The sequence below is a fragment of the Chiloscyllium punctatum genome, chromosome 38, assembly GCF_047496795.1.
Source record: "Chiloscyllium punctatum isolate Juve2018m chromosome 38, sChiPun1.3, whole genome shotgun sequence".
Taxonomy (NCBI): Eukaryota; Metazoa; Chordata; class Chondrichthyes; order Orectolobiformes; family Hemiscylliidae; genus Chiloscyllium; species Chiloscyllium punctatum.
In genome coordinates, this window is record NC_092776.1 from 42,550,561 (window position 1) to 42,567,272 (window position 16,712).

Below are 16,712 nucleotides of genomic sequence, written 5' to 3' on the forward strand. Positions count from 1 at the left end.
GAACTGCTGCAATCAGAATGGTGCAGTTTATGATATTCTAGATGTAAAGTAATATCAAATCTTGTGTTGTTGTCAAAAATAGTAAGTCAGGATAATTTATTGGACATTAGTGTCTCAGATTGAATCAGTTTAAAGACAGATCCAGTAAAGTGTGGCTACTATCATGTTATGAGCTGAAAAATGTGTTGCTGGAAAAGCGCAGCAGGTCAGGCAGCATCCAAGGAGCAGGAGAATCGACATTTCGGGCATAAGCCCTTCTTCAGGAATGAGGAAGGTGTGCCAAGCAGGCTAAGATAAAAGGTAGGGAGGAGGGACTTTGGGGGAGGGGCGTTGGGAATGCAATAGGTGAAAGGAGGTTAAGGTGAGGGTGATAGGCCAGAGAGGGGGTGGGGGGGGCGGAGAGGCGGAGAGGTCGGGAAGAAGATTGCAGGTCAAGAAGGTGGTGCTGAGTCTGAGGGTTGGGACTGAGATAAGGTGGGAGGAGGGGAAATGAGGAAGCTGGAGAAATCTGCATTCATCCCTTGTGGTTGGAGGGTTCCTAGGTGGAAGATGAGGCGCTCTTCCTCCAGGTGTCATGTTGCCATGGTCTGGCAATGGAGGAGGCCAATGACCTGCATGTCCTTGGTGGAGTGAGAGGGGGAGTTGAAGTGTTCAGCCACGGGGTGGTTGGGTTGGTTGGTGCGGGTGTCCCAGAGGTGTTCTCTGAAACGTTCCGCAAGTAGGTGGCCTGCCTCCCCAATGTAGAGGAGGCCACATCAGGTGCAGCGGATGCACTAAATGATGTGTGTGGAGGTGCAGGTGAATTTGTGACAGATATGGAAGGATCCCTTGGGGCCTTGGAGGGAAGTGAGGGGGGAGGTGTGGGCGCAAGTTTTGCATTTCTTGCAGTTGCAGGAGAAGGTGTCGGGGGTGGAAGTTGTGTTGGTGGGGTGTGTGGACCTGACTAGGGAGTCATGGAGGGAGTGATCTTTCCAGAACGCTGATAGGGGAGGGGAGGGAAGGGAAATATATCCTTGGTGATGGTGGGGTCTGTTTGGAGGTGGCGGAAATGATGAAGGATGATACGATGTATCTGGAGGTTGGTGGGGTGGTAGGTGAGGACCAGTGGGGTTCTGTGCATTTCTTGCGGTTGCAGGGGAAGGTGCCAGGAGTGGAGGTTGGGTTGGTGGTGGGGGGGGACCTGACGAGGGAATCGCGGAGGGAGTGGTACCATGTTGTATACCAGCGTGGAGTAATTTAAGACAATCAAGCTGTTCATGTGACATTATTAAATGGGACTTCATTCCTGATGGAGGACTTTTGTCTGAAACATCGATTTTTTTTCCTGCTCCTCGGATGCTGCCTGACTTGCTGTGCTTTTCCAGCACCACTCTAATCTAAACCATTATTAAACAGGAGAGTAGTGTGGAAATTCACTGTGACATTGCTATACTGTCTGCTTTTGTTTCAGATTTAGCAAAGTCTGCCAAAAAAAGAAACTTCTGGAGGGTAATTTTGACTTTGTGGAATTGTGCAGGTCACTTGAAAATAAATTGGCAGTCTTTTTACATCTCTGTGAAACAGATTACTGATTAATCATCACATGATCTCACTAATCATTCATAGTCAAAGTTACCCTCTGGTGTTGGACGAATATTTACCAAAAGTTTCTATTCCATTATGAGAACAACAGAGCCAAGGGGGCAGAGGACATATTTGTACTTTACAGTGTACAATGGCATATCCCAAAAGTGATGCTGTCACACATCAATATTCTACAAGGCACTAAATCAGATGTTCGCTGCCACTAGCATTAGCGTTTTAAAATCTATTCATGAGCCATAATGCCCTAATTAGAGAATCAGTTAAATATTTTAAAAACTTTTCAAAAAGTTAGAATATTTTAACTAGAAGAAAGGTGATTCTTTCCAACAATGAACAACATAAATCGGCTTAATGTGATATAATTCAGCTAGGAATAACTTGAAATCAAATAGGAACAATAGTTTATCAGTTTACTCTGTTTCTTTTTCAACTGTTGCCAATCAGTTGACCATACAGTATTACCTCTCTATAAATAGCTTGACGCAGGAAATGAAAGGCTTACAAGTCACATTGAATCAAATGGTTATTACTGATTTGAGATATGGTTTAATCCCAGTACAGAACATTTTATGGTGAAACCTAATCACGTAGTTTCTTTTTGAAACAACTCTGTCTCCTTCATCTTTCTCTACTTCTTACATCATTGTCCCCCTAGTTTTGTGCCCAGGACTTTGCCCATCAAAGAAGTGGTCAGGAAGATGTTGGGAAAGGCAAATAATCAGGCAGCTAGTCACTAGGGAGATGCCCACTCCCAACCAGGAACTTTGTGGGTGGGATGGCAAATGGATTAACTTTCCAACCCATCCCAATCAAGGTCCTTAAGTAACCAGTTAACAGCTACTTAAGATTCCCTAGCTGCAACCAGCCTGATTGGCTCTGATTCCAAAAGGCAGGAACAGTGGCAGTGATTGGTTTTGCTTGCCTGCCTGCCTGCCAGGGTGGGGTGGGGAGGCCTGAACCTCTTCAATTCTGGCAGACACTGATAGGATCTAGAGTGGCGGTTACTGAAAGTCAATCCCCTTGGTGCTTCCAAAGGCCAGCTTCAGCTGCATGAGACATTGCTTTCCTTGGAAATGATTGGCAGAGAAGCTCACTGGCTGATCACTTGATCTGAGGGTCTTTATTGTAACTCTTGATGGTATGAGTGTCCGGCTCACTGTGGAGCTCAAACTCGCATTTTAACTAGAAAATGGAAAATATTAGTCTGTGCTTCACCAGTTTCTGTCCCCTCAACTTCTGAATGCAGTGTTCATATTGTAAAATATGACAGTGACATGCGATCACTCTCCTTGTGAGGGTATAGAACATACAACAGTTTAGCTCAGTAGAGGCCCTGCGGCCCTCGATGTTGTGCTAACCTGTTATCCTACTCCCAGATCAGACTAACCTACATACCCTCATTATACTATCTTCCATGTGCCTATCCAAACAACCTCCCTACTGTAACTGACTCTACTACCACTGCTGGCAATGCATTCCACGCACCCATCACTCTGTGTGTGAAGAACCTACCTCTGACATCTCCCCATAGCCTTCCTCCAATCACCTTAAAGTTATGCCCCTTGTGCTATCCATTTTCACCCTGGGAAAAAGTCTCTGGCAATCCACTCTAGCTATGCCTCTCGTCATCTTGTATGCTTCTATCAAGTCACCTCGCATCCTCCTTCACTCCAATGAAAAAAGCCCTAGCTGTCTTATGAAGAAAGGTCTTTAGCCCTGTATTCTGCAATCAAATTCGACCTTCCAAAGTGAATGACTTTTCCAGGCTGAACTCCATCTGCCACTTATCAGCCCAGTTCTGCATCTTGTCCATGTCTCGTTGCAACCTACAACAGCCCTCCACACTATCCTACCACTCCACCAATCTTCAGGTCATCAGCAAAGTTACTAACCCACTCTTCCACTTACTTATCCTAGTCATTTATAAACCTCACAAAGAGCAAAGGTCCTAGAAGTGATCTCTGCAGAACACGACTGATCACCAATCTCCAGGCTGAATACCTTCCACCTGCCACCACCTCTGTCTTCTACAAGCCAGATAATTCTGTATCCAGGCAGACAGACAGGTTTTGCTGTCTCCCATACCTCCTTACTTTCTGAATGAGCCTATCACGGGGAACCTAATCAAGTGCCTTTCTAAAATCCATGTACACCACATCCACAGCACTATCTTCATCAATGTGTTTCGAGAAGATATTGTCAAGCAATGTGACAGCAGGGAATTTGGACTAACAAGGATTATTTTCTGAAATGTACACAAATCTAATTTATATATTCACTTTTCATTCTGTATGTTTGGAAATTGAGCCTCTGTTGCAACATAAATAACACATTGGTGAAGTTAACATTAAAATACCTTAATAATTTACTGTAGTAATTGCATCTTTAAAGGAGTAAAGTTTCTCAAGACATTTCCCAAAAATATGATCAGGCAAGATTTGACACTGAAGAAATATGAGGAGACATAACAAAAAGATTGACAAAAAGCCACATTTTAACCAATAATTTAATAATTAGAGAGAACAATCGAGATCAAAAATTGTGTCTTGAAATATTATCACAGGTTCTTAAAAGACCATTGTCATTCATGTTGCTTTTTCAATGTAAGAGAAACGATGCCTTTCATATCTTTTGACTAGATTTTTCTCCAGCTACTAATCCTCTTGAACTAATCCCTCTTGAACTTATTCATATAATCAGCAACTAGTGCCTTGTTTGGTAGTCCATTCCATGCATACCCCTCTGTTGAATTTAATCAAAACTCTTCTTTTGCTTTTCCCTTTCCAAGTTTGAGGTTATTCATTGGTTTGGGGGAAAATGGGGCAACAATATGCCAGTTCCTCCAACATCTGTATATGTATTTTTCCACAACAGTTAGGAATATGGTCCCCAATATTCATTCCCCCACACACTTTTTGATGAGCTGGCACAGTTTAGACTGGCAACAAAAAACACTTCAATTCTCTGAATTGCATTTAGATGGTTTCCGTCTTTAACATGCCAATTGTTGTATTTCTCAAAGCCATATTATGGAATATAATAATTGAGCTGTCACAAAAGCTACCAAAATAATATTTTTATCCTTTTAAAGCAATAAAAACCTTTTAATGCACCTAGATCTCAGTAAAGACATCTCTATAAGCAAGCTACTGGTCTGAAGTTTGACATGCATTGATTTTGCCAGTAATAAACCTAACCTTTTATACAATGTGATGTCATTAATTATTTTTGATCTTAATGGAAATTGCTTTGTTGTATGAAATATTTCACAAAGCAACTATGAACAATAGCTACAAATAAATATCTTTCTCTTTTTTTCAGAATTCATTAGATCTTCTCCAGAACCGATTCAATGTGATAAACTACCCGTGAGTGGAATTTTGGTCTCTGTTAATCCTTTGTTGTTCCTCACTACTTTATTCTGTAGCTAGTGATGAGTGTTCTGTGTCCTGTGAAGATTAGTAGATTGATGCTTTTTAACTGCATATGATGGAATAGCAAACAGCTTGCATTTTCTGTGATCATCTGTCAAGCTGGGAGACTGGCACTTTATAAGAGCACAGCAGACAGGAAGAGCTAAAGAAGAATTAACTGAAATCTCATGTGCAGCACGAGTTTTTAATAGTGTCTTGAAGGAGTGGTGTGAGTGGAGTTACTTTTGAAGAGACTGCCAATCATCAGGTTTATACTGAATGAATAGAAGTTGCTGGTGAATCTGTTGCCAGTCATCAGCATATCAAGCTGATGGCATTTTGTGGAACAGGCTGGTGTTTTAGCATGTGGGTGGACTGGTGTCCTGGTATATAGAGAGCGGTACATCCATATTTTTCCTGCCTCGTATATTTGCAGCTGGGCTCAGAATGGCGCACCACAAGTGGATGGGAATAAAATGTGTTAATGGTTGGGAGCGTGGGTTGGAATGACATCTTTCTCATCACTTGATTGTTCGTAATGAGTTTTAAGGAATATTTAAATCTTTTGAGTGCTGTGATCTTCAAGAATAGACACAACCAGACTTCCTGATAAGTTGAAATCAAAACAAAGCACAAACCTCCATTCAGAAAACACCTGAAGTGTGAAAATTCACTCTCAAAATCAAGGTGCATTCACACAAGAAAAAATGACGAGGCCAGCACAGAGATTATTAACAGCATGACAAAAAATAAAGCAAATGTCTTTGATCAGTTCTTAAAGATGGATATGTTGCAAGCCTTGAAGGATTTCTCTCTCCTGATTCTTTGAATGTAGTGAGAAGTTCAAAGTTTTGGGACTGCCATTCAAAGTTATGGTGTTGGTACTGTGTAGGCCGAGGTGAAAACAAAGTCCCTGAAATAACAGAGGCTGATATCCCATCACCAAGTCACCCTTTATTTACACTACACAGTTCCAACTTCCTCAGAGTGAACCGAACCTCTGACACTCCTGTTTTTGTTTTCTTTTTTTAACTTTTGTTTTATCCCCCACACTATCACCTACAAGCAGTAGTGCTTATTTTTCCCCAGCAGCTATGTCGTGTGCGTGTGTGTGCAGGTGTCGGACACGGTGAAAAACAACAACGTGTAAATCTGTATTTATATTCCACCACCAGGAAGAAAGGAAACACCAGAGTGGCCACTCCTGTTATTATCTGTCAAGCAGGGCTCCCTGATTGGGTCAGATTAGCAGCCCCAGTCAGGGAATTATTCTATAAGGTCCATTTGCCTAAGCTAGTTACAATCGCTATGGTGTCTGTGCTTGTTTCTGAGTTGGCTACCTGTACCTTTCATCCTAGAACTTTGTTGATCTGAGTTGACCTGAGTTTCCCAGATTGAGCTGCTGTGTCCTGTCTTTGAATAATAAGATTTATTTTGCCAATTCTGTGGTGATGTGATCAGTCCTTCCTTTATCCACACAAACAATCCAGATACATAAACCAAAGCCTCTCAATGAATTGCAGCTGTTCATGTTTTTTGTTGTAGAATTTTTTTTTTCTCCATTCCATTCTTTGTTAAGTTTCAAGTTTGCAGCTAATGAGTCGAGGATCGCCATTACATTTCAGTTACTGTAACTCTCCAGACAATAGGAACTAAATTCCAAAACCAATCTTGCCTCCTGAATATCTTTTCAGGGGAAACTCTTCGACATGTATATTAACATTTTAGAGATGTGAGTTGGCTCATGTCTGTACAGAAACCAGAAAATGTCAGAAAATGACCATTGGAATGGAGTTCAATTTAAATAAATGTGAGGCGTTGCATTTTGGTAAGGCAAATATAGGCAGAACTTACACAGTTAATGGTAGGGCCCTTGGGTGTGTTGCCAGGGGGCCTAGGGCTGCAGGTGCATATTTCCTTGTAAGTGGGGTCGCAGGTAAACAGCATGGTGAAGATGGCATTTGGTGTGCTTGCCTTCATTGGTCCATGCATTAAGTATAGAAGTTGGGATGTCATATTGCAGCCATACAGGTCACTTTTAGAATATTGCATACAATTCTGGTTGCCCTTCTACAGGAAGGATGTTGTTAAACCTGAGAGGGTGCAGAAAAGATTTACAAGGTTATAGCTGGGACTGGAGGGTTTGAGTCAGGGAGAGGCTGAATAGACTGGTGTTTTTCCCCTGGAATGTTGAAGGCTGAGGGGTGAGATTTATAGAGATTTATAAAATCATGAAGGGCATGGATAGGGTGAATAGCCAAGATCTTTTTTTCACTAGGATGGGGAGTCCAAAATTAGAGGGTATAGGTTTAAAGGAAAGATTTTAAGAGTTCCTGATGGGTAACTTCTTCACACAGGATGGTGCGTGAATGGAATGAGCTACCAGAGGAAGTGGTGGAGGCTGGTACAATTAAAACATTTAAAAGGCATCTGGATGGCTATATGAGTAGGAAAGGTTTAGATGGAACGTGGGCCAAATGCTGGTGCATGGGAGACTAGGTCAGATTAGGATGTCTGGCTAGCTTGAATGAGTTGGACTGAAGGGTCTGTTTCTGTGCTGTATGACTCTATGACTCTATCTTAGATCAATGTTAATTGTCCTTATTTGTGCTGTTTTTCTTTTTAAAAAAGAATGACAATGCCTGTTATTTTCATACATTCATGGACATTGACATATGTGTGACAAATGGTCAAACAGATGGGTGACAACTAAATTAGGAGGATGGTAATGGCAGGGGATGGTGAGTCATAATGAAAGAAAGAATGAAGGCTAATAAAGGGACAAGGAAGGGCAAAACTTGGAGAAGTGTGTTGGAAAGGGGTTAGATGAGGGAAATGGGAGCAACAGTTTATTTTGAGTGAGAGAAAGAAGAATACCAGCATTAGTTCAAAGCAAATGGAGAACACAAACTATGGGAAGGGAAACAGGTGTGTTAAGTTAAATTGGCAGACAGAAAGAAGATGGGCAGCGCGGTGGCTCGATGGTTAGTGCTGCTGCCTCATAGTGCCAGGGACTCTGGTTTGATTCCATCCTCAAGCAATTGTCTGTGTGGCGTTTGCACGTTCTTCCCACGTCCGCGTGGGTTTTCTCCGGGTGCTCCAGTTTCCTCCTACAGCCCAATGATATGTAGGTTAGGTGGATTGGCTACGCTAAATTGCCCATTATGTTCAGGGAATTGTAGGTTAGGTGAATGTGCCATGTGAAATGCAGGGATGTGAGGCTTGGGGGGTGAGGTGTAGGCAGTGGGATCCTCTTTTGGAGGATCGGTGGGGACTCTAAGGGCTGAATGGCCTGCTCCCACCCTCCAGGGATTCTGTGATTCAATAATAGCAGCTTAACAGAACTGGAGATGGAGAGAAATGACAGGTTGAACTCCAGGAGAGAGAGGGAGGGAGACAAGTGTTTTGCATTATCACCATTAGCAAAAGAGAAGGTGTCCCTTTTGAGAGGCTGTGGATTTAGTTAGGATACAATTCAAAGAAATGGAACACTAATGCAGCAAGAGGTGACTTAGAGTGACTGTTGAGGTCGCTTGGATGTGTGATAGATTTGTGATGAATTGAAAATTCAATTTTTTTCTTCAATTAAAAATATATTAATTGTATAAAAGTTCTAAAAATGCCACCAAAATCAATCATTTTTTATGTAAAAAGAAATCAGTACGCCTAGTCCCAATTTAGAACTGCACCATAAGCTTTGCACAAAGTTTGGTCTTCCCTTGAGGCTGTAAGTTACTTTCAGGTTTTTTTCGCATGACTGAAGTTACAATGCTAATTAACTATTTGCTTTCCCATGTCAGGATGGTTCTTTGCTGGCTCAGCTATGTTGGGTGGCATATCAGCTTTTACAAAGCTGAGGGGTGGCTAGTGTCTGCTACCTTTCGGATTTGCCTCGTACTCTGTTGGTGAAACAGTCAGAACCCAGCTATGAAGAAGTTATGTGTTCAGGCCTGTGGCTTGAAGAGAATATTCAGAGTACACCGTTTTATCAGCAGAACTGATTCCTGGTGATGTATTCAAAGTCCTGTTACTCATCATTTGGAAAATACTTTCCTGGTACTCAGCTTCTACAGAAGCTAGAGGGTGCCTACCATAAACTGTGTGGAATAAAAGTTAAAATTCAAGGAGTGCACATAATGTATGTTTCTGGTCCCCATGGCAATGTTAATAACTGAGTGCCTGGCAGCTACAATAGCTGCCTCATCTTGCAGGATATTGATAACCACATGAAAATCAATTAGCAGCTAGTTAAGACAGAATGCTAACTGCCTACTACTTGCTGTCACATATTGTTCAATAAATGTTGGTAACATGCAACATAGGCAACTTTCACACTTGTATACCATGCTTATCTGGGGCCTAGAGGTGCAGGAGGATTTCACTAAGCTCAATAATGAAAAGCTGGGTCTCTTCCAGCCTACATTCTGCCCTTTCTATCCACAAAGCCTTCCTGTAATTCCCCCCCACCCCGTCCAGAACACTCAGCCATCTGACTGCCAGCATGGCAACATGTGGGTCATGTGATATTCACAAACCCACGCATTACAGCTCCTGGACATGCAGTTAACAAGAGAAAATATAATTGTTTAAATCCTGTAAATAGCTGGCATGCAAGATGCTGGAAGACATGATTGAATCTCAAACGTTAGAGCATGGTGCCCTATTTAAAATCCTCGACTATTTTTGGAATAACTTTAATAGAAAAGTTTTGCATCTGGCTTGCACCCAGGTCTTTATGCCTTCCAGTGGAACAAAGACTCCAAAGCATCTGTTTTCAACAAATTAAATATTACGATTGACTCAAATGCCTAGAGAGCTCTTAAATGTGACTTATTCCTTTCTTTGAATGTTACCAGGCTACGCTTACCTTGGTGTGTAGGTTCAGCTCCAATCTTTTGCAGACATTATACCTTCACTCCCACAAACCCTCCCCAGAATTCTGTTAAAGTACTTGAGTACGATTGCACTCCAAACCACCATTTGATCCTTAATTTTAACATTTGATCTTTTTTGAAAATGCATAGCAACCAGTTTTTTCCAGACAAGATTGTACTTGTAGACTGAACATTGGTTACTGTTTGGTTAGCTTAATTTATTTGCTATATACAGGAGTTGAATGCAGGCCAGATATAAATGATTCTGTTTGTCGGGTAAAGAACAGAGCTGAGCATGTGCAGTCTTAGCATTTCACTGTTTGTTTGAAACATGTTCATTATTCTGCGTGCATGGAAGGCAATTTTTTTCTGAAGAAATTGTTAGGAAATTTTTGTTTCCTTGATGGAATGTGGGCATCACTGGCTATGTCAGTATTTATTGCCCATCCCATGATCTGAGTGGCTTGTTAGGGTCTTTCAGAGGACAGTTAAAAGTCAATCACTTTGCTGGGGGTCTGGAGTAACATGTAAGCCAGACCAGGTAAGAATGGCAGATTTCCTTCCCGAAAGGGGATTAATGAATTAAATGGGTTTTTAACCACGATCGATTGATTTAAATGGTCGCAATTAAGTTAACTTCTTTTTCAATTCTTTTTTAACTGTGCCTTTTTTTTGTGAATTTATTGTGGACTATTAGATCAGTGACATTACTGCCCACCCTAGTCACTACTTGAAGTGTTGTTTAGAGAGAGTATGTAGAAAGGTAATAACGATTCCACTCCTTAAAATAGTCAGAACAATTATGTAAATAATTTCTGTTTTGGGCCTAATTGTATTTAGCCATTTCTCCTATGTGACAAACTTTCATTCTGGGCATCACTTATTTGGCGATACCCAATGTCCTGTTATCATCATGGACTTCCTAAACACTTACTCCATTTGAAAATTAACAAAACATCCCAAATATTTGAAGATTGACGACATTAGCATTCATTAAGTTATAAGAGAATGAATGCGATGGTAGTGATAGCATAAAAGAACAAATAGAATTTTTTAATGTACATAAATTACAAAGATGAATTTCTGATGTGTATATGAACACTGGATCAATGACTGTTATTTGATAAGCATGATAGACATGTTCATTGGGTGGTGCTATTTGCAATCAGATGCATATCTTTTAATTGTCTTTTGCTGGGTTTTGTTTGGAAGGTGGAATATTTGCTGGAACACTGGATAATCCTTATTAAACTGGAGAGGATTCAGAAAAAAATTCAGGATGTTACTAGGAATGGAGGCTTGAGGTATAAAAATTGATTGGATAGGCTGTGACTTTTTTCACTGGAGTGTAAGAGGTTGAGGGGTGACTTATTGATGTTTATAAAATCATGAGGGGCATAAAAAATAAGGTGAATGACAGGGGTCTTTTTCCCTAGAGTGGGGGAGTTCCAAACTAGAGGGCATATTTTTAAGCTGAGAGGAGAAAGATTTAAAAACTACTTGAGAGGCAACTTTTTTATGCAGAAAATAGTTTGTGTGTGGAATGAACTGCCAGAGGAAGTGGTAAATGTAGGTACATTTACAACATTTAAAAGAAATTTGGACAAGTTCATGAATAAGAAAGGTTAGGAGGGAATTGGACCAAGAGCAGGCAGGTGGGACTAGTTTAGTTTGGGAACATGATCAGTGTGGACTGGTTGAACCAAAGGGTCTGTTTCCATGCTGTATGACTCTTTGACTATGACTCATGCATTGGCTGGAGTGTTGACAAGAACCCCACAGCACCAGTGCTTTCAGGCTCATTACTGGGCTTTTACCAAGGTCCTATATCCACATGAGCCCTTCCAGCGATGTGGAAAAGAGATAGGGGGACTGGGTGTTGCAGAGGGTGTGGACAGTAAAGGAGGGAAGTTGTTCACAGTGAGTACCCTAAGTACTGCCATGCAGTTATATTTTTGTTTATTTTAAATAGCCTGGAAATAACCGTCAAGATGATTTATGCAAAACCGGTGTCTGCTTTGGTTCATATCTGATCAAATATCTCTTCCATATTGAATGAAGATTCTGCATTTAATATGTCATTATTGTGTTTACTTATTCATTGGAGTAGCTTTCTTTTTTGTTTTGGCAGTACCAAGAATTCAAAATAGGGCCAGTGTGGTTCACCAACATATACCCACATAATGATCTTCCCCATTTCTCCATCATCTTGTTCATACACATAGAAGCCATCCTCATGATCTGAACACAAGATTATTTATTCATTTAGAATCTGGGAACGTCCTTCTCACTTTCCAGCTTGTTCATACTTTTCCCCTGTCAAGGCCCCATGCTTACTCATGCTTCATTACTGAAGCCTGCAAAAGCCTTCACAATCTACTTCCTTTTGAAGGTACAGTGCTATTAAGAATTTGGTGAGGAGGAAACAAGAATTACACATCTTAGGTGCAGTTACATCTTTTTCTGACTGAGTCAAGGCCCAATTCAATACTTCAGTGCACTATAGGAAGGTAACACTGCTCTTTTTGTGCCTTGCATTTACCAACCTGCACACCAACCAACAGTTTAACCCATCAGCCTTTGAAAAATATCCAAAACCATTGTCACTTAAACTTTGAAAACTGCTGCTTTTCCTCTGGTTGGTGTTCTTGTTGGTTGTCTGTAATATTTTCCTTAGTAAAAACAGAATGGGGTGATGAAGGAAACTGCTTGTAATCTACACTTCTGTTCATTCAGCTGTCTGAATCCAAATCGTGGTCACAGTGACTGCAAATATAGGGTTCTCCTTATTTAGCTCTTCTTCAAGAGCAGCACTATTTCCTTGTGATCAGCCATGTGAGTTTACGTGATGATGCAGAGTTAACAAATTCTAGTGAAGAGGAAGTCTCAACCAGTTCAATGGCAAGTTGTGCTCTTGCAACAACATTGCCACTGGGACTTAAAGGGGGAGTTCACACCTTTTGGAGCACCTCAGATTGGCACAAGATGCCCCACTAGGTGGCATCCCCACCCCACTCTATCCACAAGGTCACTAGCTCTAGCAGTGTAGTCCTTGCCACAGGAATAGCCCAGCGGCAGCAGGAGGAAGTCCTTAAGTTGCCAGCAATTGGTAATTAGCACAAAGTTGGCAATTCTTTTTCTCCTCATAGCCACTGCCTGATCAAATGAAAGTCTCTGGAATTTTCTGTTTTCAATTCAGCTTTCCCGTTTCTGCGGTATTTCACTTTGATTATAGTCTGAAACATTCGTTTATATTTTTCCAACATTATTGCTGTATGACTGCTATATGTTTGCAGAAAAATCTATTTATATTTCAGTCTTCCAATGATTACTCTTCTTGCTATCTATTCACACATTACATCAAAGTTGCTTTACTAACCACAGCAGAACTAGTGTGTCATTCTTCCTTGATTGCAACGTACTGCCTTATTTTGAGGGCTCCAAGCATTTTAATATAATCCTGGTTAGGTAATAGTGCTCACAATATGGGCTGAATTCAGCAGTCAATACTCAACAATTTTCCATGCGATTTTTGGGCTTCACAGAGCTTGTCTCCTTCTCTAGTTCTCCAGCCACCTGAAGGCAGGTCTGATACACAGTGCAGTACAACCACCACTATGGCACATAAATAGATCTTGAATCTACCCCAGCCTCACCATCAATCGGGTTTCAATTTCTTCCCCCAACAGGGGGGTTCTGAGCCACCGTAACAACATGACCCTTTATTTGTTTGTTATTGTCCAGAGCAAATGGGGAGTGATGGTAGAGATTGCAATTATCTTTCTTCATGTGGCTGACCAGGAATGGCTCTTGGTTATACAAATTTGTACTTGACCTGTTTGACTTTCTTATGAGCACACATTCCTTGGCTACCAAGTCTTGGAGGCAGACTTGAACCTAGGCTTCTGGCCCCAAGGCAGCGATGTGACCCACTGTGCGTCAGGATTTCCACGGAACTTGTAAAGTGAGGGTAACACCCCTCCCCCCAAACAGGCATCCTCATGGAATTCCTGTTCCTTAATGTTGAAAATTGACGATCCCACTCCACCATCACTAAAATGTGAAACCAGGGCCTAATTGGATGCTGTTAGAATAAGTGGGCACTAGGTCGACAGTGAAATAGCTTGGCAGTTCACAGACGGAAGGGCATTGGATAGACACCCAGGGTTGAAGGCCCAGGAAGAAGAAATGGCCCATTTCCCCCCTCTTCCCCCATTGTAACTTTGCAACTGGCTACTCCTAAAGAAATGGCCCTATGGCATATTGTTGAGTCCTTCTCCCACTTAACTGCCTGAAGCATAAGAGGCAGGGCTGGAGCAAATCTCAGTGTGTATCTGTTTTCTGACATCAACCAAAAAGGGCTGTGTTCAGGACATGCCCATGCCTTCCTCCTGAGAAACCCCACAGTAGAAAGATGATTTAGAACTGTTTCTCTCCAGAATCTGCCTGATGTATGGGGCAGAATTTTTAACACCTCCATCAGGGCAGAACAGAAACAAACAAGCAAGCACGTAATGTTGTATTCCAGATCAATCTGCCAGTTTACTAGAGACATCTCACTGCCTCAAGCAGAGTCTGTCATGAGTTCAAGGCCAATTGGAATTTCCCCAAGGCACATTTTGAGGCCTATGTGGCATCTCCTCCATTTGGGGAGGCCAGGCAGTTATGGCAGTTTTGTAATTCAAAAGTTTTAAAATTAGTGGAATCTCAGTATGACATTCTCTCACTCTCTTTTTGTCCTACCTGTCAACAGGCTACAGCCCCTTCACATAGAGGGCCATTCAGCTTAGAGAGCTCACCTACTGTTCACATTAGATGGTGAGTGTAACACAGTCAGCCAGGTGGACCTCATAGAATAGGGGTTCCCTGACTGGGGCTGTGAATCTGGTTCAGTCAGGGAACCCGGCTGACAGGAAAAACCAGGAGCGTCAGAGGTTCTGTTCACCTGAGAGCTGGCTCTGAGGAAGCCAGACCAGTGTCCAGTATTATGTGTAAATAAAGCATGACTTGCTGATGGGATTTTGACCTCTATGGAGTTAATTCATTGACCATATCCTCCAGTCTCCATCTAACTAATTCAAGGAAAAACACTGCTGGGTGGAGTTGGCTTTCCAACCCAAAAGCCTACTTCTGGATTTTCATTCACATAATCTATAAAAGAGCACCAAGTGATAGGGGGAAGTGTAAAAGCGCAAGCCTTCCTGGAATTTTGCCTTTATAACACACCCACAATTGTCAGGCCAAATTTCACTTCACTCGTAATCATTTGTATAAACAAGGAAGTTTCTGTCACAGCCTCAACCCTAATTGTAAGTGCCGTGCTGCTTCAGTTTCATCTCAATGAAGCCTTCAAAACCTTTATATTATTACTTTTTTTCCAAAACCTATGCTGCAAGAATGCCAAGGGAGACCACTTTCTAAAAACAATGTTCAGACTTCCTCATTCTGCTTTCTTTCCACAAGTGGTTTTATCTACTAATGCATACGGGGAGCCACAGGCTATCTGTGTTACCAGCAAGTGCAGAAATACTCGTCAACAACCAAGTGCAAAGTAACTCTGTAAGATGAAAGGTGTAAGGTATGCCTGGTTTCTGATTTTATTGAGTAAATGGATAAACAATTGTGAAGCAAAATATCAAATATTGTTTATTGCAGTGCAACCTCCTCCTGTATATAATCAAATATTAATTTTGGTGATCAGTATTAGCTTTAATGGAAAATTCAAATTTTGCCTAACTGCTGAATTTGGATCACTTTGATTTTAAATGCCAATTCTTCAAAAAAAAGTGTGATATTGGATCTAACTGTACTTATCTTTAGCTGTAGTTTTGCTGGAAGCTTATTTGGTATTTGACTAGTGACGAGAGAAAAAGTAGGAGAAAAGCTGGAAGATGATGTTGAATCTTAGGCTGGCTGAGGGATTAGAGGATTCTAGTTCCTGAAAACAACACTACAGTGTTCTGTTGATGTGTATTTTTCCCCATTTCATTGAATGAAACTTGTTGTCTTTGAAGGTGCACTTTAGGAATATAAAAGGCACGACTGTCTCAATTTCCTCTTTGACCTATGAAAGAACGAGATTCAATCTGTCTTTGCTTTCATTAAAAAATGAACCATGCTTCAGACAAATGGAGAGGTTGAGAAAGAGAGTCCTTCATGGTAACCTCAGTCAAATGGAAAGCATATTTCCCTCCTTTGTCTCCCCTCTGCTTCAAGCAGTCTCACTGAATTTTGATAGTGATGGGGAGCTCTTAACAACCAGGAGCAAGCGCTGCTGTGCTGTTCTTGATACTTGATGACCCTATGTTTCAGCAAATTAACGAAAAGCTCACAAGCTAAGAGAACCCAATTCTTCTTTTGTTCTGCCAGTCTGTGTTAACCCTTAGTGATCAGTACTCATTATGCTCTTGTATTCTTCTCAAGCTGTGACGTCTGAGACTTTGATGGTTAAGAGGTAGCAAATTACAATGAATTGGATCAATTGTGTGCTTTAATATTCCTTGTCATCTCAATGATGACAATCTGGACAGGTTATTTAGATTTGGCTTCAGTCTCCTAAATGTGGAAGTTTGAATGCTGAAAACATTTCAAAACCACCATTTTGCCCAAGATGGCATATTAGTGGTTTCTGCAATAATTGCATCCCACAATCCAAAACCAAACTAGGCAAGAGAAAGGAGACCCATGTTTGATTAACCTTCTGAAGACGTATCAAAAGTAACGGCAAGACTTCACACGTGGAATAAGGATCGAAGAAATCAGCCATGATCATTGTTTTAAAGTGTGGATGTTGAATGGGGACTTGGATACAATGCCCATAGGTGGCTAGGTAGCTTAGATG

At 41.3% G+C, this 16,712-nt stretch overlaps 1 protein-coding gene across 7 annotated transcripts in view; it reads left to right on the plus strand.

Annotated features, from left to right (window-relative positions):
• blnk (B cell linker) overlaps positions 1–16,712 on the plus strand; it is a 205,908-nt gene that overhangs the window by 38,794 nt on the left and 150,402 nt on the right. For 4 of the 7 annotated variants that reach the window (XM_072557699.1, XM_072557701.1, XM_072557702.1 and 1 more), the window contains one exon: positions 4,906–4,952. In XM_072557699.1, coding sequence (XP_072413800.1) covers positions 4,906–4,952 — 47 coding nt within the window. The other 3 variants (XM_072557705.1, XM_072557707.1, XM_072557708.1) reach the window with 2 other exon arrangements.